Source organism: Prionailurus viverrinus, chromosome A1 (genome assembly GCF_022837055.1).
Source record: "Prionailurus viverrinus isolate Anna chromosome A1, UM_Priviv_1.0, whole genome shotgun sequence".
In the NCBI taxonomy this organism is placed as follows: Eukaryota; Metazoa; Chordata; class Mammalia; order Carnivora; family Felidae; genus Prionailurus; species Prionailurus viverrinus.
The window spans coordinates 223,363,710-223,385,649 of NC_062561.1; the positions used below are offsets into that span (position 1 = coordinate 223,363,710).

Sequence of the window (21,940 nt, forward strand, 5' to 3'; positions counted from 1 at the left end):
CATCTCCATATCTCTATAGGCAGTTTCCAGTTGACTACTGCAACTTCTACAGGAAAATAGTACAATACAGATATGGAGTTATCTAGAGAATTACTATTTGGAAAGCAACTAGTAATAATAGTTATTACTTAGGAGTTTCACTATTGTATGAGTGACATCACGATCTCATCATCATCACCATTATTATTATTCCAATTTTATAGATCAGGAAAAGAAGGATTAAATATTTTGCACCAGGTCACAGGGCTAATAAGAAGGTATAACAGGTACATAGTCCTTTATCCTCATACAGAAATATTGTTTGCTTCCATTTCCTTTTTCTTTTTTTTAGATAAGGTGAAATCATTTTGTATGCTATTATTATCTTTGCTTATGAAATTAAAACAATAAAATATTGAGAAAGAAAAATTTTATTTCTATGTCATTAGATGGTAAGTCACATACACACAAACGTGTGGGATGACTATTTGAACAATTAAATGTTTGAATTGAATCACTGAATCAATAGTTTTATGGTAATACACATTATTTTCAAAAGTTTAAACATACATATAGCACTTCAAGCAATCATCTATTTACGAGATCTCAAATAATATGTTTTCATATTCCTAAGTATAGTAAGTTTTCTGTGCAGCTGAACATTGACTTCTTACATATTATTTTTGAGTAATTTTAGTTATTACAATAAACATAAAATGTATTTCAAAAGAGAATTTATAATGGATTGTTCTATTTTCTTTATACTTGCTGTTTTTATTACTAAATGTTGTCACTGCATTACATAGTTTATTCATTGACTTAATATATTTTTGCAAGTCCTGCAACTTTTATTTCTGAGTAGCTTAAAACATATTAATTTATGTTTTGTTAAGTAAATGTATCTCTTTTAGAATTTATATCAATGCTTGGAAATATTCCGAAGAATTCAGAGAAGGAAAGCCTATTGTATATCCTTTTTCCTTAGGTGTCACTGAATGCTCCCTGACACATACACAAAACCAGTGGGAGTCCTAATAATCAAAGTACATTTTTTAAATTTTATTCAATTTTATTTTTAAATTTTTTAATGTTTATTTTTGAGAGAGAGAGAGACAGAGACAGAGACAGAGACAGAGCACTAGCTGGGGAGGGGCAGAGAGAGAAGGAGACACAGAATCCGAAGCAGGCTCCAGGCTCTGAGCTGTCAGCACAGAGCCCGATGCGGGGCTCAAACCCAGGAACCATGAAATCATGACCTGAGTCGAAGTTGGACTCTTAACTAACTGAGCCACCCAGGCACCCCAAGTACATTTTTTGAAACAACAAAGTTCCTGAGAAGATATTCATTTAGCCTATAACTGAGTAATAGATACTTTTACCTTTGGAATTAATAGGGAGCATTATCTGTAAGAAGTTTTAGAATAAGATCACTATAATTCCATCTTAGTTCACTACATGCAGTTTTCTCGTTTTCCATGAGAACTTTTTTTTTTCTTTTAAGCATAGCATGTATATTTGATGAGTATGTAAGCATATATTCCTATTGACTCTGAACAATTTCTTGTCACCTGTTTTATTTCTTAATCTGTCTTGTACAGGCAGTGCCATTAAGATGTTTCATATGCGTCAAAAGTAGGACACGCAGAAGTTGATGGAACTGTAATGACACAGTACATCACAAGCGATCCAACTTTGGCACAGCTGAAGATTACTTTAGTTTTGAATTAATCTGAATGACCCCAGCTTTATTTGCTGTCGAGTTTCTAGAAATGATAAAATGTCAAGTCACTGGAAATAAACCGACAGAGCCTAAAAAAATATGACATGACTAATGCATAGTTTCTCTGATCTGTTCCATATTCTGGAGACTTTATTTCTAACTACAGTATTTTATTTGGAAATGCTTGGCTTAATGAATATGTCTTCCACCCTACTAAAATGTGCTATCCTAAAGAACAGGAAATTCAGTGCTCTGTACATTTGTGTTTTATGTACACTAAAATCTCAATACACAAAAAAGATGTACATGGTAAATCACTATTTTCACTTTTATTATATCTTAATTTTGGTGGGACATGTTAGGGAGTGCTTTTGAGTCAGGTTTTTTTTGGAGAATGCTGGCACTTCAGTTTATTACAAGTTTTCCAGTGCCATCAGATAATTATAAAATTTGTAGGCATGCTATATGCTGACCACTTTTTAAGAAACTGCTATTTAACTTACTATTGACATAATACTACAAGGAATAGCCATCTTCACATTTATTGTTAGTGGCTTCATAAATTTCCTTTTATAAAACATAAAACTCATATCTCAGCATATTGTCTTGAAAAGGGGAACTCTCATTTAAAGTCTGCATTATCTGATGTCCTTCAGATATCTAAAAATTCTTCTTAAATTGGAGGGTCTCAATTCTGGCTAATTTTTTTTTTTTTTTTACCTCCGCTAACCATAATCTCTTAATGATGATGCCAGACTAGATTATTTCCCTTGATTTTTAATTCTTTTAATTTTGCTTTTAACTGTTCAAATGAAATCTAACTCATAAAGCAAATATGTAATCTGAATTTGTTCCTATTGAATGGATTAGATAGAGTAAGCAGAAAAATTATACATACTTTAAGTTAGATGTCCATATTTTTCTAAAGATCCCATCCAACCTCCCCCTACCCCAGCCCACACCACCATCATCACCTTGCACTGCTGGCCATGTTTGAGGTTTGAAATCCATTACCCTCAGCAGCTGCCTCCTTCACTCAAATCTCTGTCTGTCAGCTGTGTCTTTGATAACTTTTTTGGTCATTTCCTAACTAAATATCATGTGAAAGAAGGATGTACAGTACATTGTTCAGCATACTTCCATTACTCTATTTTATCAGGAAAAAAATTCAACACCTTTCTCAACACTTATTGATATACCATGGCATTGAACTATGACTAAGTGTAGTAGAGCTTCAAGACTTTTGGTGTTTCTTCAGGTTCTTTATCACAATCACCCAAAAGGCAAAAGTGGTGGACGTGTTTCTGACAAGTGATACTTCTACTTAACAGATATTAAGAAAGGAAGAAAAAAAGAAAATAAAAAGAATCACATATATGAGAAGTTTAGTACAAGTTTAAATAACTGTTGCAGGCTTTCCAGCCATGTTAAACAAGAAGTCAGGCATCCTTATATTTGCTAGCAGCTCAGAAGTGCTTCCATACGATCGGTGTTTAGGCTATTGTGAAGCACTTAACACTCTAGAAAAGTAGGCTGTAAAAGTCACATTAGGTCCTGCTTATGTGATCATGGCTATTTGAACTCAATTTCACTCGGATACCGGTTGTTACCTTTTTCTTAGACAATGTGTGTACATTGCAACCTGTGACTTTATTCTTCCTCTTTGCTCTGGTAGCCTCCAGTCCAAAGCTGCTTTAAATCCTGCAAACTTTGAGCATCTCTATGACAGCCACTGCGTGAAGTGTTTAGGGAATAAAACCTAATGAAACATAGTCGTAGCCTATGAAAAGTTGCCAGCTTGATCATGTGATATGACTTATTTAATCAAAATCCTTTCCTAATGCCTATGTAACACTCCATTATTACCACTTGCATTATTGTTATTACTTGCCTATGTTCTGATTTGTTTATTAACTTTTAAATGTGTTCTTTTAGAAAGATTTGCCATACTCCCCTTTGAAGGCAGGTATACTGTTAATTAATTATCAAGTTAATTGAACAACTATTTTCAGACTGCTGTAAAAATCTACACTCTGCTTTACATGAAATCAGCCAAATTTAGGTAAATATTTAGATCTTTTAATATTAATTATATTTTTGGATGAGGTACTGTCCATTGAATGTAAACAAGGCTTATTTTAGCAGTATTTGTGCAAGTGGTAGATATCTATGTTGGAGGGGGTGAGAGGTAGTTGAAAGATTTAATGCTACCAGGGCTAATGAAATTACCCCATTTTGAAACTGTGAAAGAACTATAAGAGAAAAACAAAGTAATTGGGAATAAAATGGAAAATATTTAGCAAAATGTCCACAAGGTGTGATTGAGCATTTTTTCCTCATATTTCTTGAAGCCTATAACCAAAATATTGTAATGCAATTTGATGAATGAACTTCACCATTCAATAAACATATTAAAGGTCTTCCTAACTTAATTTCTATGAATGTAACTAGAAGTTCTAAACGAGTGAATTACGGTGGTTGCTTTAGCCATGAGAAAGTACAATCCAAAGTACATTAATAGAAATTAAAACTGGAAAGAAGATATAAAAATTAAATTGTGTATTTTGAGTTTAGTTGTGTTTTTGCACTTTTATTTCCTTCCACACTCTTCCTTTCCTTATTTTAATATAAATAGACTGTCATTTAATCATTTAATATTGATTTTGATGACAAGTCAGTAAAATAGCCTATATCTTTTTCATGTTATGCCATACACAATTTCTAAAACTACTTTAAGCAATGTATATATTTTCATTTTTAGAGGATATTCCAAATTTTCCTGATTCTGGTATATTTTATATAGATAGAAATTTTTCTAGGTTTTTCTGACTCAGTAGCAAATTCATAGTAATGTATGTGCTCCACCTGGTGGTGGAAATAAACATTTCTTTTTTTTTTTTTTTTAAATGCTAAAAAAAATAAATAAATAAATAATGGAGCAGCATGAACTTGATATCCTGATCTTATATGTGTATAAAAGTAGCTTGTAGTATACCCAGGAAAAACTTACTAGATACTAAACACAAATTGAATAGTAGTCAATTAATATAATATACTTAAATCCATCATAGATTAAAATTTTGGTCAACTATCTTACAGGTTTTTTTTAGCTTAATGATTTACACTTACTGAGTACATACTCTCTATGGAATATATAAGAAAAATATAAAATATTTATATATATATATATATATATTAGAAAATATAACCTTAACTTTCTATAAATATCTATCAATCTGTCATGTACCTTTATTTTATCTCTGTCTTGTGTCCTGGATTCTACCCTATTGGTACCATTTAATTACATGGATGTTCCTGCCCTTCCATTTATTATTAGGTACACTTTGAGGCTGTTAGTATTTAAAATACTTCCTCACGCTAATTTAAATTGAACACACTTTACTAGTTATAATTCCCAATTAAAATTCTAGAGCAGGACCTATGGAAGTGAAAAGTGAAGTTATTACTCCTACTCATAATTCTTAACTTGACAGCAAATTCCTTTTCGATTTGGCACTATTAGGTTCTAAATGTGATTTACTTTAGATATAGTATATTTCTCAAGCCTAGTCATCTAACTATACACTTAACTAACTCCACTGACGGCATGAATTATACATGTCTTATCAGGTATTTTCCATCTGAAAGTTCCCGAGTCTTCTCCTATCGGCTCAGCCATTGGACGAATAAGAGCTGTGGATCCTGATTTTGGACAAAATGCAGAAATTGAATACAATATTGTTCCAGGAGATGGGGGAAATTTGTTTGACATCGTCACAGATGAGGATACACAAGAAGGAGTCATCAAATTGAAAAAGGTACATAGACAAGGTTTTGAACAGTTGATTACCCAATAATAATTAAATCACAAAATGACTAAAAGTTGAAAATGACAGAAATTTTAATTTCCTGAAATGAGCAGTATATTAAATTTAAAAAAGACCAAATGGCTCTGAAGTATTTACTTCCTCAGGTACTTGTATTCTGAAAATCAACAGATATATATTTTTTGTTGAAACAGGTCCATGAATTTATTTATTAAAAAATTCTTACAAGAATTTAATTGTAATTTGATTTTTAATTGTTACAAACTTAAACAAATATATTAATTAAAATAAGATCTAGGGGCTCCTGGGTGGCTCAGTTGGTTAAGTGTCTGACTCTTGATTTTGGCTCAGGTCATGGTCTTATGGTTTGTGAGTTCGAGCCTCATATTGGGTTCTGCACTAACAGCAGGGAGCCTGCTTGGGATTCTTTCTCTCCGTCCCTCTCTGCCCCTCCCCTCTCACTGGCTTTCTCTTTCTCAAAATTAAAACAACAACAACAACAAACATTTAAAATAAAAAAATAAATTAAGATCTAGAGGTAAATTCTAACCCCACCAGCTTTGGTCTTACCGTCTCATGGCTTTTCTGAGACTATAAACGTCTGTATAAATATCTAATTCACACATTGCTGGTAAAGGTTTATATCACAGTGGAAGAATCCCTATGTCAGTAATCTATACTACTGAGGAATGGAAGAAATGAACAAGGGTAATGCTGGCCTTGGGGAGGTTTTAAGGAGGTAACTGAAAAGAAGGATTAATGAGAGATAGAGAGGAGGAAGGGGAGGGAGAATGAGAGGGAAAGATGAAAGGAGAGGGAGAGGGAGAAAGGGTGGGAGAGGGAAGGAAAGGCGGACTCTGATGGGAAGCCACTGAGTAATGTTAAATAGGTTAGGGGCGCCTGGGTGGCTCAGTTGGTTAAGCAACTGATTCTTGGTTTCTGCTCAGGTCACAATTTCATAGCTCATGATAAGGAGCCACGTGCTGGGCTCCATGCTAACAGCACGGAGCCTGCTTGGGATTCTCTCTTTTCTCTCTCGCTGCCCTTCCCTGCTCAAGAGCATACTCTCCATCTCTCTCTATCTCTCTCTATCAAAATAATAATAATAATAATAATAAAAGGGATTAATACAGAGGAGAATCGCAGAAGGGGAGAGCACAATTGTCAATATTAGACAGGTTATAATCTGTGTTTTGTTGGGGAGTGGCTTGAAGAAGGGTTATGGAAATGTGAGAAAGGAAAATCACAATTATATTTAGGACGTGTAGATTGTTTCCATATCAGTGAAACAAATTATAGGAATTTTTAAGAATGGAGTGTAGGAAGAACAGTGACACTCATTTAATTTAGTACTGTTTTCTCCTCTACTACAAAGCATGTTGTATTCAACCCAAACTGCAGTATATCATATACATTTAATAACTGAAATTATTTTAACCTACAAGAAGTACATTTGCAGTCATTCCCATGAATGAGGTTGCTGTTTCCAGATTTGCTCAGGCACTCTGAATTTTAACAAAGAAATTATATATATGACAATAAAAACAATATTGAAAATAAACACAATTTTCATATAGATTATTTATCACTTTTTATTTCCACTATTGCACATAAACTGTACCTTTTCTATAAATTAATTTAACCACATGATCCCATTCAGCACAATTACACATTCATGTTTAATTTTCAAAGTACTCTTAAAAACTATGTGTCACATTCTTATCAACTTTACTCCTTTATTGTTTCTTACTTTGCTCATTTTTCTCTTTTCTATTCAGTAGAAAGTCAATGAAAAGTCTTATCACTTATTTTTTCTCAAAAAGACTTACTTATACTTAAGTGACTTACAAACATTATACTTATGACTTAAGTATACTTAAATGACTTACAAACATTAACTTAAATGGAGCAAATATGAATTCTTTTAGTAATAAAGAAAATAATAGAAAATATTTTACATCAACAGTTAATAAAATGTATGTATGAAAATAAGTAAATTTACAAAGTAAAATTGAGGTACAGAGGTGTCAATATTGTGTATGCTATATATTTAAAATCTATATATGCATGTATATTTAAAGTTATACCTATATTTTATATTTATACACAACATTTTATATATTTTTATTTATACATATTTATCATCTGTGCCAATAAAACATTGATGTCTAAGTGTCAATCTGGGAAAATGTGTGGGAAAATGTGTGTTACTTTTTAACACAATTGAAAACATGGCTAACTATAGTCTTTACATACATCAAAATGGCTTGATCTTTGAAAGTAAATATTTAGTCATATAAATCAATTTTCGTAAATATTTACCTATTATACATCCTCACTAAAGCAATAAGAACAGACCTTTTCCCTTTTTAGATTATGAAAGATTCATAAAAAGAGTCAAATTTTTGAACAATTTTATTTTGTTGCATTTTTTTATTTAATTTTTTGAGACTTCTCTTTCTTAAGGAGATTAAAAAGGATTTATGAAATTATGACATAACGTTGTTAAAATTGATTTACATAATAAAGAAAACCAGTCTGAAATGTGTATCTCCAAGTATAAAAAGTACATTTTTCTTCCTGCAGTGGATGAATAATTGTCCATTTTGCTGGCATAAAATTTGTCATTTAAATAAAGTTCAGTGTCCATAACTAACGTTCACTCCTTCATTCAACAGGTACTGATGGGGAAGTCACTAAATCTGAGAGCCCACTCTGGATTCTGGGTATAAAGCAGTAAACAAAACAGATCCAATCCCTGAACTGAAGCAGCTTCCACTTAATTGGGAAAGACAGATGATAAATGCAAAATCACTGACAGCAGCTATAAATTCAAGCTTGAAAAGCGTAAAGCAGGGTACAGGGATACAAGTCATTACTGCATGTGGTGGCTCTTATAATGAGGTGGTCAAAAAACGTTTCTCTGACAGGATGAAATTTCAGCAGACTCTTGAATGAAGCAGGAAATGAACCATGTAGTGTCTGAGTGAAGCTTGTTCCAGAAAGATTGGGCAGCAGCTGCAAGGAATCCAGTGGGTTGAGTGCACTAATGATAGGGTTCCCAGCCGGAAATGAAGTCAAAGGTGCAGAGAAAGGGCCCTTCTTGGAAAGCCCAATAGGCCAGTCAGTCCAAGGACTCGAATTAGATCATGGTATGGGAAAGCCCAGGGTGACTTTAGATCTAAATTACCTCTATCCTTGTAAAGCTGGGATACTGTGGTGTTCTGAGAAAAATGACTAGGAAGTAAGGATAGAACTAGACCAGTTACAAACCTACAGAAATAATCCCAGGAACCGTTGATGGAGGTATGGACCATGCCTTGCGTAGTAATTGAGGTTGTGAGAAATGGTGAGATTCTGGCGACATTTTAAAGGGACAGCCAAAAAATATTTTCATAAAAATTCTGATCATCCAGCAAATTACCAAAGAATTGAATAGATTTGTTCTTAGTGTTGTAATTTGTCTTAATGTCTAAGTGAGGAAAACCTAGAGGCAATCTTTTGGAAAGGACAATTGTAGCTTGCAGAGTTCATCTATTAAATCTCAAAAAAAGACAAATATCCCAGGAGATCACTTCTGTAACAAAATTCTAAGATTACCTGTCATCTGTCTACCTACCTACTTACATACCTACCTACATATCTATCTGCTGTATGTATTATATTTTGTGTGTTTGTACAAATATGTACCTGTAGAATTATGACTTGATTAAACATGGCAGAATGATTTCTTGAAAATAAAACCATTAGAATAATTCTGTTGAATAGAGCCCATGAGAAACTCAAAATTAATTTAAACAACTGCAGTTCTTTAGAGTTTTGGGGGAGGGATGAAGAATGTATTATAGAATTAGTTGTGTGTATATTCAGTAAGTTCTCAGAAAAGTTTACCTTGTAGTTACCTTTAGGAGTCATAGAAAAATTAGGTGTGTGATGATAAATAAATATGTAAATGTCAATAGCACTATTCCAGTTACATGGTGATCTTTAAATTAGTTTTTTAAAAAATCTCCCTTCAACATCTCAGCATAAAATTGTAAAAAAGGGTTTTAATTAAAACCAAATTCATGCAGGAATTATGTTGTTAATGCATTTAGAAAGTCCAAAATATATTCTACCTTTGAATATGTAGCTATTTGATAAATATCAGTTACTTTAATTGTTTGGCTAACATTGAGTATGATATTTTGTTTACCGAGTTTTTCTTTTCTGAACTCAATAAACAAAACACTGGGTGTTGTATGTAAGTGATGAATCACTAAATTGTCCTTCTGAAACCAACACTACACTATATTTAACTGGAATTTAAATGACATCTTAAAATAAAATAAAATAAAATAAAATAAAATAAAATAAAATAAAACAAAATACAAAGTTCTCTGAAGCACATATTCTCGTTATTGTTTTATCTCCAAAATCTTTATTTGCTTTCCCTTTACCATTTCCCCTCTCTCTTTCTGAGGAGGGTGTAAGTGGATAAAAATGATAGTCAGGTTTATATGAGCAGAGAAGAATGAAAAAAAAAACTTATTAATTTATTTTTTAACGTCAGCCTGCATTCAATTTATGAGCCCTATGACATAATGTTATTTCACTGTGTCACATTGAATTCAGAATAACATTATGAAACTTTACAAATCTTCTTAAGGCACAGGCTATTGGTAAAAATAAAACAAAACACACAAAAAAACTACCCTTCGTCTACACTTACGTCACATTGCATCGAGCAAAATTTAAACAAATAGAAAGTACCCTATATGTTCTTAAGTATTATAACATTAAAAACACTAACAAAATCAAAATAATAGCTGATAAAAGTTTCATCCCATCTAAAAATTAGGAGATAGGCTACATTTAAAACGAGAGCATAAAGCATTTTAAATTGAGCAATTTTATTCTTAATTGAAAAAGGAAAGGAAATATATTTTACTCTAGTTTTTTTTTCTACTGCAGAACTGAGAAGAAATATAATTTATTATATAATTACATAGTTAACAGATATAAATATAAAATTACGTGAGTTAAAAACATTGAGGGACTAAAAATAGAAATATATTTATAGAAGCACTGTAATTTCCTTGTTACTATTAAGAAATAAGAGCAATTAAAATACTGTCGTCAACATTTAAGGTCTGCAAAAGGACAATTTTATTATCTTCCATAATTTCTCAGTTCTCTACCATTTCTACAAAAATGTCTGTTGGTAACTAGGAAATAAAGAGTGCATGTTTAAAGTAAAGAATGATGATGTGATTTCCTCTCTATTTTCAAATAAGTAAAACTTTTGGTTTAAAAAAGAATTCTTACTCTTTGATGTTAGTTGGAAATATTATTTCATTCCAAATAAACATAACTGTTTTCACACTGAATCCAAAGCAGAATTATTTTTTTCCCGTAAAAAAAGGAAGTAAAATGTTGTATTCTTTACCAGGATTTTTAGTAAATAGGCTAAGCTCTCAGCGGGTCCCACTGAACCATTCATATTTTACTTAGGTCCTGTTGGTAAAACTCATTTTCTTTTTGAAGTCAAATGGCAAGGAAAGGCTTTCACACCAAATGATTTGGTGACGAGCACCACCGTGTGGTTAATTTTTGAATAACTCTAAGGGGAAAAAGATGAAAAAATTTGGAATCGCTTATTTTATGTAGCCAAACATACACCTTTATTAAGTTTAAGACACTCCTATTTTTAGCCAGTCTGACATGCTTAAGTTTAAAGAAAAACATAAGTGGTGTTCTTTATTTGTTTCTGTAAATATGATGTCCCAGTTTTTGTAAATACTTGTCATCACCTTTTCTTTTAAACATCTTACCTAACTTTGCTAATCAGTCTTATAAACTCTACACTGGCTCCTAGACTGAAATTACCAAAGCAGCTCGTTTTGCTTCCCATCAGGCATTTAAAACTGTGTGTTCTATAGTCTGTTCAAACTCAGAATGACCAAAGTCAAATTCCTTCTCTTCTCCCAACAAGAGCGATTCTGTTCATGTCTTCTCCTTCCTAGATAAGGCTCCACTTCCTCTCCAGTTTCGTAACCCCCAAATCTAGACTTTTTTCTTATGTTGCTTCTCTTGCCATCAGCTTCCTTGTGACAAATAGGACGTAAATCCTGGCCACTAATTTCTCCTGAACATGGGTTAAAATGTCCCTCTTTCTCTGCCTACTGGGTTGCCATGCATCCTCCTGGTTATTCCTTCTACCACTGCTATGGCCATTCTCTGAATATATTCATTTAACTTACCCTTTCCTCTATGAGTGGTTGAAACCTAACTCTGTTCCTCTTACTCTCATGCTAAAGTCCTTTTTTTGTTTCCATCATTAGTAAGATACCAAGCAAATCGTCTGTTTTGTATTATCATCTGCTGCACACATGAATAAGCACGCACATATATACAGGCTATTTTCCAACCACACGAAATTCACTGCGATTTCTACCAAATGCACTAGTCTTCCTTTTGCACAGAAGACACTGCCCCACATAAGTTTCTTAGTTGATTCTTTCTGTTGTTGTTGTTGTTGTTGTTTTTAACTATCTCCCATGTCTCATACCAAAGACTTTCATGAGTCCCTCAGGCAAAGCTGATCACTTCTTACTTTCTTCCAAAACGTCAGCATTTCTTTCAAACACCTACGATACTTATAGCATTAATACTTTAAACACATCTATTATTCCTACTATATTTGAGCCCCCTAAAGCCACTTTATCCTATCTGTATTTGTGTTGTCACAATAAAGGACATTCTTGAAATATACAGGGTGTTTAAATTTTTTATTGACTACAGAACAAATGCATTGTGTTGGTTTATTGTTTTAATTTATGACGCATTATTTTTTAGTTCTCAGTACTATGTAAGGTTTAATGTATTTTATAAATTACTTAGAAAGATAGTGTTTTACTGATTATGCATATGAGAAATAAGAAACTCAAAGAAAAAAGGTAACTTTTTCAAAGTTGAACAGCTTGTAAATTATAGTATGTTTGAAAAGCATATTAACTGTTATAACTATTGTTACCAACAATATATGTTAGAAGTAAAATGTGAGAGGGGCCCCTGGTTGGCTCAGTCAGTTGGGCCTCTGACTTTTTCTCAGGTCATGATCTTACTGTTCATAAGTTCAAGCCCCTCATCAGACTCTATCCTGACAGCTCAGAACCTGCTCAGGAACCTGCTTTGGATTCTGTGTCTCCCTCTCTCTCTGCCCCTCCCCCACTCATGCTCTCTCTCTCTCTCTCTCTCTCTCTCTCTCTCTCTCTCTCGCTCTCTCTGTCTCTCTCTCTCTCTCTCTCTGTCTCTCTCTCTCTCAAAAATAAACATTAAAAAAAGAGAAGTAAATTGTGAACTTGGTTATTCAAGAAAGCTCAAAAAATAATTGGCCTCCCTAGATGATCATGATCTATACTGTGTGTGCATGTAAAACACGTATTTTACTTAAGTATTTATAAAAGTTAATGTAATCTTTCATTTTTAGGGTAAAATCTTTCATTTACCCCAAACCCTTAACTAGAAGCACTAGAGTTTCTTTCAGTATTCTTTTTTGTTTTGTTTTATCTTGCTGAATTAGTTACTGAATTTGTGCCAAAAAGTATCATCACTAAAATATGGGCATACAGTGAATAATGCCCATGATTCTTAAGTTAATTCATTAAAACTATCAAAAATTCGTAGTGCTACAAAAATCTGGAGTCTAAATTATGCCCACAAAAATTAAAGGCATTTCTAACAAATAGTTCTGTGACAAATTTATGTAGAGGTAACTTTTAGGAAGTACATGTTTCTTCACTTTAATAATTTTATTTAGAAAATACGTTTTTTGTCTGGTCATTCCATTGGGTTTCTTTCTTTTTTTTTTTTTTTTAAACTGAAAGACCGTTGAAATTTGTCAACAATTAAAATTCAGGTTTTAAAAATGGCCACATTTGACTTGTTTCCCTTTTTTGTTGGGGAATTTTTACCTAATCATGTAACAACTTTTATGCGTCAAATAATTAGTTCATGGGGTCATGATCATTAGGTCATGATCTCCTGGATTGTAAGTTCAAGCCCGGTGTCGGGCTCCGTGCTGACAGTGCTGAGTCTGTTTGAGATTCTCTCTCTGCTCCTCCCCACTCTCCTTCAGCACGCAGGCTCTCTCTCTCTCTCAAAAATAGGTAAATAAACTTAAACAAAAATAATTACCTCTCTAGTTTTTAGTAAGTTGCTGAGTTGAATTCCTTCCTCAACAGTGATAGGATACACAAACTGCCATCTACCCCCAACACACAGAACATGATCTGACCCCCAAGTTTTACACTTTTCCATACCATTTATTGCCACCCAACATGGTACATATTTTGCCTATGTATCTTATTGTTGTCCATCAACTCCTAGAAGACAGCAAACTCCACACAGGTGGTGATTTTTGTCTGCTTTGCTCAGTTCTAGCATGGGTAATCATGTCTAGAACGTGGTAGGATGTGCAAGAAATATTTAGTGAAAGGTATAGAATTTATTCTATGGCATTTAACCTTTGCTCACCTTCCATCAGGGTCATTAGCTTCTAACTTCCCCATGCGTGGTTCTTCTTATCTCAGTTCCTATCATTATTACATCCTCAGGAATGCATTTCCTGGGTGCCTGGGTGGCTCAGTAGGTTAAGAGGTCGATTTGGCTCAATCATGCATGATCTTGTGACTTGTGGGTTTGAGCCCCATATCTTGTTCTCTGCTGTTGGCATGGAGCCCACACTTTGGATCCTGTCTCCCTCTCTCTGTCCCTCCCCCGCTCAAGCTCACTCTCTCTCTTTGTCTCTCTCAAAAATAAATAAACATGAAAAAAATGCATTTCCAATGTGCTCTATGTAATTATGTTTCCTCGTGTCTTATTACCTCATTTTCCTCATACATCTTAACACTAGCTGAAAATGATGTACTTACTAATTTTGTTGTTGTTGTTGTTGTTGTTGTGGCCATCCTTTTCTACAATATAAGGCTTGTGATAAAATGGACTTCATTTAACTTGTTAACCACTCTATTCTCAACACCAAACATTTGATTTGATCAATGTGAATTTAAATTGATGTGAATAAATCAAAGAAGTACGTGCAGATATCATCTATGAATGATTTTCTATGTAACATGAGTTGTGGTCAAGTTCTGGAATAAATTGTTATGAAACAGAAAGTGCCAGCAACAAATAAATAAATTGGTTACCATGTCGATCATAAAACTAAGTTTTGGGAAACTTAATTTTCCTTGAAAATGACGCTTGATCAGAAAATCTTATCTTTGTAGCACACCCTGGCACAAAGAAATTACTTTGTAAGATCTTTTCCGTCTTGTCTTTTCATCATGGTTCAGGCTGGTATAAGTCTGTTTTCTGCTTGTCCTGAAAGGCACCTACCCTGATTTGGATAAAGGTTCAGCCTTCAGTCATTTGGATTGATTGAAAATATTTCCTTCCATTGGCCATTAAGAACCACTATATGATTGAGAAAGTAGAATCTTATTACTGAAGAATACATTGTGTTGAGTGATGACTTTACTCTGTTGGCAAAATAATACCGATACGTGTTAACCATAAAAATTGAAGCAATATAGAGGAGGAAAAAGTAAAGACAGATGGAAGTGTGGGTCAGAGGATACCGTAACTGGGTCCTCTGCTGAAACCTCAGCGCCTCTCAGGCTGAAACCAAGGCGTCGGCTGGGGTGCCATCTGATTTGAAGCTTAGAGACACTTTCCAAGCTTATTGGTTGTGGGCGGAGTTCATTTCTTTGTGGCTTTATGACTGAGGTCGGTATTTCTTGCTAGTTATTGGCTAGGTTTCAGTGTCAACTCTGGTAGGCGCCCCTTGAGGACTTGCCAGGTGGTTTCTACTCTCGTGAGTTTACTTCTTCAAGGCCAGGAGGAAATTATCTGCACTGCCTTTTTTTATTTATTTTTATTTTTTAAGTTTATTTTAACCATCAGGTGGGAGTGGCACCCTAATCAAGTAGGTAAATAAAATGAATAAAATGTAGATCTTGTCTAGAAAGAAGTTGCCCAATCATGTAGATAATCAGGAGCATTTTGATGTCTAGGAGAAAGTAAGGGCAGAGGAGGGGAACACATGGTATTAGTGGCTATATTCTGAGACAGAAGTGAATTCTGGCCCCCGTCCCCCCAAAGGGCTAAGTATAAGCTAGGACAGCTCAGTTAGCTTTCTAGGCAAAAGGACCCAAGGTGATCATGTCAAAATAATCTTACATTAGAAGATAGGGGTCGGTATGATGGAAAATTATATTGTTTCACAATCATAGAGCATTTAGGGTTTATAAAAACAGGAAATGTATTTTTCTATGTCCTTTAATTTGAATGACCTAGCACAGCCCTCTTTCTACACATCGGTCTCTCTCATTCATTAAACGAGATGACATGTTTCTCACTAATTTCTGAGTTTGTTGAATGCAGAAAAAGCAAATCTTGTTTGTCATTGCACCCAGGAAGCATTCCAAGCCTCACCACCATGTAGGCTGTTGATATTTTTTAAATTAATTCAATATTAAATGGCTTAATTTTGTTAGATATTTCTTCTTTTTCTCAGCCTAAAGTTACCATTTTAATAATTTGAATTTTGTTAATTCCACTGAGACACTATTACAATAAGCCTAACTGAGGTTCAAAAGGATATCCCTTTAATATTTAAAAATGGTTTTCCTATCTTGCTTTGATCTTTATTCTACGTAAACATTCTCAGTAATTGTTAACAGTTTCATATTTTCTGCTTGAATAATGCTTTGCTGTCCTATTCTGGCAATTGGTTTTTGTTGTTGTTGTTTGTTGTTTTGTTTTGCTTTTTCATGATTTTGATTCCTTTAACAAAACACAGTAGTCGAGCTGTAGGCTTATCGAAATAGCATGATGGGACTACCTCCTTTTTCGTTCTTGATATTATGTTCCTATTCATTTAACCAATAGCTAAAATATCAATGATGGCATATTATGCATGCCATTATTTACTTTTATTGGCTTAATGATAAATTGAAATTCTTAACAAAACAGATGGAAATTGAAGAAAATCAATATCATATTGACATAATATAATAGGCAAATAAGCATGAGACAAGTCACTAAAAATACATAAAAAGATAAAAGAAAACATTGAGCACAAAGCAGATAAAAATGAATAAAATTGGACAAATTAGATAAATAAGGGAATAATTACAGGGAAAATAAATATAGATTCCCCTGAATGAAAATGATTATGAACAGAACTTAATGTCACGTCTCGGTGGTGTTACTATTTGCTCTAATAAACTCCATGGAATTGTGAGAGTTTTTGAGGATTTCACAGGGATTTTTTAAAATTTTCCATTTTCATCCTCAGAGAAAGTGCATGAAATTATGGTCTTATCTTTAAGGGAGAAATAGATCTCCCTTATTTTCCCCAGGTGTGCTGAGACAAAAAACAGATCTGTTGACACAGCAATTAGCAAGTCATTGGAGTCATAGCAGAGGGAATTAATTTAGAAAACAGAAACTACTAAAGGTCCCTGAAAATCTCTATGTTAATGTTAATTTCATATTGTCTTAGTTTTTCATAGGTGATGAGAAGGGAGAGCCATTGACTCTAAAGTTTATATAAAGCACCGTGGCAACCCCATATTTCCAGAATGTAATATTTTCAGTTATTTGTAACATAAAACAAATATTCATTATAAAAGTGAAAGTAAGTAGTAGTAACATATTAAAATAGAGAATCAGTGACTTCTGGACAAATGACTTCCAAACATCATGTTTCACAATTGTGTTTAATTTGATCATATATGTTCAAGGTAAAAGATTGGTAAAATATCCTAATGATGCATTACAGTGCCTACTAATTATATATACAATGCTGAGAACACCAAAGACCAAAACTCTATAATTACCACTGTGTATGCTTTAAATCCTGACAGAGTCCTTTTTTTTAGTGAAAATACTTAAACAGTAAAAAATATTTAATAAAAAATTATATTACTGTCAAAATAAGAAGAGTAGTTCAAGAAAAAAAAAACATATTTTGTTGTACCAAATTTTAAACTGGAATGTAGACTGTCCTAGCTATCCAATTTCAATTTTATTGTATTTTAATTATAGCTTAATTCCACTAGATGTCAGTATTGTATAAGATCAGAAAATAACTTGCCTTAAAATTTCTCTTGGTGTTTTAACTGCTCCTACAAAATGAATAAGCCCTACTTAAGCATGTATGTGCACATACATGCCATTTTAGTATATGCAACTAATTATCGTTACAAGTTACCCAGAATAATCTACAAGAGCGTGATTCCAAAAATGTGTCTTTACCCACTAATTACAAGTTTTGAAACCGATTCAGAATTGGTATTACCTTGCAAATGTTCTGAAACAATGTTCACCATCTTTGCCACATTCTATATGCATGCACCTCTTCATTTTCGATTTGTCCTTATTCCAGCCATTAGATTTTGAAACAAAGAAGGCATATACTTTTAAAGTAGAAGCCTCCAACCTTCACATTGACCACAGATTTCACTCCGCGGGCCCTTTTAAAGACACAGCCACAGTGAAGATCAGTGTGCTGGATATTGAGGAACCACCGGTGTTTAGCAAGCCGCTCTATACCATGGAGGTTTATGAAGACACTCCAGTTGGGACCATCATCGGTGCTGTCACTGCACAAGACCTAGATGTGGGCAGTAGTGCTGTTCGGTAAGAAAAAGAAACTTTTCATTTTCTGTGTGTCGGAAGAGAAAGGAAAAACAATGCTCTGTCCAAACCTGCATGGATGATTGAGTTTGGGGAAAATGTTATGCCTTCGCATGATACGTATTAGAGGAGAAGCCACAGGATTTGAACAAAGACATCTGCTATCAGTCCCTGTAGCAGTGGCTTAACAGTGGCATGATGGTGAACATGTTACTCAAGCTAACCAGTCGCAATTTTTCATTTGTAAAAGGCATTTATTAATACAACCTCAAAGGATGAATTCCCATGATTCATGATATGGAGATACTTTCACAGTACCTGAAGTATAGTAGACATTTAATACATTTTTTCAATTACTCAAAAATCTCTGTCTCTTGCCGGAAGTTAGTGTTTGAGAGAGATGGTTTGACCACTTGCCATTTACAGTTCATTTTCTTCACTGACAATTGTGTCCACTGATGAAAGCAGTTAGAGCCAGTTCTAGGGTAAGATGAATTATGGAATTGCTCAAAGCCCAGATGTTACAAAGAGCTCCTTTTGCTATAAGGCTGCTGGGTAGTGAGTCAACAAAGCCATCGGTAGAGTAAGAAAATAATCTCTCTCTCTCCTTCCTCCCGAAACCCATACATTCCATTTGTACTACTACTGAAACAGTGGGATTTCCCTTTCCCTCACTTATACATTGATTCTGCAACATAGTTTGAGATTTCCTATTGATTCAACTCTATTTCTTCTGAACCTTTAAATTCCCTGCTAGCTGCCCATATCCCACATGCATACAAGCACTGGGAAACCAAAAAAAAGAAAAAAGTAGAAAAGAAAGAGAGAGAACAGTGTGTGATTTGTTCTGAATCTTCCACCTCTAAGGGGTTAAACCTTCATATACAAAATCAGACCAAAGAAAAGTTGGCTTTTGATGCAAAAACACTATTGACCTAAGGAAAATATATAGACACATATCTTATAAGACTTTCTGTCATGGGGCAATAATACAAAAATGCATATATCATTCAGTGGTTACCTCAACACATTCATAGCATATAGGAAAGTCTCAGGAAATGGCTTGAGAGCAGGTAAGCCTTGTTCTTTGTATTCATATGAATCTATCTCCCAAGATGGTCTGAGTATTCCTCTTCTCGAAACATGTCAGTGGTCAGGAGAGAACGCTAAAGAAGCACCATTTGTCGTGGGAAAGAGAAGAGAAATAGAAACTCCTGAGTGCCCCTACATGTCAGGTTGAATGCTGGTTAATTTCCTCATTGGATTCAAGTTGTTCTACATGTCCATTTTACAACATGACTCACACTCAGTTAAGCTCCAGAAGAGTGTGTTTATTACTAGTGTTTGTAGAAGCGTTCTCAAGAATCAGCTCTATTAGCAGCTGTTATATATTAACCTGTCATCATTCATCAATCCTATTCTTAAGACCACAAGTGTGCTGTTGATAATTGTGAAACTGGGAAATGCCTCGTGAGTAGATTCATGGGGAATTTCGAGAATATAAACAGTTACAGAAGAAATATTGAGGCTGTAAAGAAAGTAGTAGGTAAATAAATATGGATTGAAATTCTCTATGATACATACAGTAAATGAGAATTCTGGAACATAGTGAAACATGACATCTAGAGAACATGCTAAGTTATTTAATTTACTGTATGTTCTATCTTTGAAGACTGATCAAAGCATGATGGGATCAAAATATTTATAAAATATGAACTTAATGCAGTATGTCAAAAACAAAACCAAACAAATCAGAGAATTTATAAGGAAACCCACCACCTGGCAAAGGTGGGAGGGTGGTGAGGGTTTCAGATTTCCAAATACAAGAACATGTTTAGAGTTAAGATCCTGGTGTGAGGAATAAAGGAAAGCTATGTTTTAGAGAAACAATTCAACTGTAAGACTGGTTTTGTTGTTGTTGTTGTTGTTGTTGGGGGGGGGGGAGGTTACTGTCACGTGAGCTAGTGTCCGACAAGAGCTACTGTATATGGAAAAAAGCGGCATCACTAGTCTTCCTTCTAATGGGTAGCAGCCTGACTCACCAAAGCTGTAGACACAGATGGATCTAATTGATCCCCGTGAGGGGTTGTCAAAAGACAGAGCCGCTTTTGAGTCAACATGAAAGCTCTCTTCCTTCCATGTCCTTGGAGTAAACAATAAGCTTGAATCGTGTCAGTTGAGGAAACATAGGGTATGAATCATCGTATTTTGGGCCTGAAAACATGTTTGCTCACTTAAAAATGGTAGTAAAAAGATGTTGTGAAAAATAAGCATCAAAATGTGAAATTACCTAACATTTAGGTACACTTTGTTTCCCTTTGCTTCACTGTCTTTTCACAGGGTTACCGTACGAGGCATTAATTCAGGGCTACATTATTCCATACCAGTGAGTATTTTATCACCTTTTTAAGGTTTATTTATTTATTTTCAGAAGAGAGAGAGAGAGAGAGAGAGACCACAAGCGGGGGAGGGGCAGAGAGAGAGGGAGAGAGAATTCCCAGCAGGCTTCATGCTGTCAGTGCAGAGCTCGATCCCATGTACCGTGGGTTCATGACCTGAGCTGCAATCCAGAGTCGAATGGTTAACTGACTGAGCCACCGAGGCACCCCAGTATATTATTTTATTATCACTGAGCCCAGAATAAAGAACCAGAATGCAATGGCATTAAGCAAGGATTAAAACAATTTTGAGGAAAGGTACAGTTGGGTGTGATAACTCCAAATGTAGTTGACCCTTGAACAATGTGGGGGTTAGTGGCTCTAACCCTCTGCATAGTTGAAAATCCACACATAACTTGACTCCCCAAAATCTCTAATAGCCTACTATTGACCAGAACCCTCATGATTAATGTAAGCAGCCATTAACATATATTTTGTATGTTATATAGATTATATACTGCATTCTTAAAGTAAGCCAGAAAAATAAAACGTATTAACAAAAGCATGAGGATGATAAAATACATTTACAAAACTGTTTTGTATGTATCAAAGAAGACCCTCATATAAGTGGACCTGTGCCGTTGAAACCTGTGTTGTTCAGGAGTCAACCGTATACCATATCTGGTCCCCCCCATCCCAAGCTTAATTTCTCGTTATTGTTTCCTTTACTCTTCTAGCCTTTGCTATTAGATACATTGATTTCCTGTCTCTAATGTTCTGTGTCCTTTGACCCTCTTATTATATAGTTTATGAGAACAGTTTCTTGTGAGTCAAGTGAGAATGAGTTTGCCCACCACTGGTGAAGTGAGGGATTTTCACAACAGTAGTCTCTTAAGCTTAGAAATGAAATTTAAATATATGATCACTATTCAGTTACATGAAAATTAACATTTGTCTTGAGTATGAGTGATTTGAGCTACAGAGAGATTTTAGTGGATAATTTTGTTCAGTCTGCCATGTTTCTTTTGTTACAAAGACGTAAACTTCTTAGTTATCCTATGAATTTTAAAAGAAAATTTAATCTAATTAATTTTATGTATAAAATGGGAAAAGGGATAATTCAATTCTAAACTCAATCTATGTAAGAAGTATGGGATGATAAGAATCTGATGACTCAAAGTAAAATGTATTTTGTGCATATAAACTTCCATATATAAATTCAAAATTACATAATTTAATTGAACAACTAAAATGTTCCTTATTCATGTAAACTTCTGTTTAACGGTATTTCTAACCAAAACCTACCACTTAAATCAAGTAGTAAAATCAATTAATAAACAGAATACTAT

General features: G+C 34.1%; 1 protein-coding gene across 2 annotated transcripts in view; it reads left to right on the plus strand.

The window, feature by feature from the left end:
• LOC125166204 (cadherin-12) overlaps positions 1-21,940 on the plus strand; it is a 224,913-nt gene that overhangs the window by 159,073 nt on the left and 43,900 nt on the right. For both annotated transcript variants that reach the window (XM_047860015.1, XM_047860023.1), the window contains exons 5-6: positions 5,330-5,517; positions 17,963-18,216. In XM_047860015.1, coding sequence (XP_047715971.1) covers positions 5,330-5,517; positions 17,963-18,216 — 442 coding nt within the window. The remainder of the gene's footprint in view (positions 1-5,329; positions 5,518-17,962; positions 18,217-21,940) is intronic.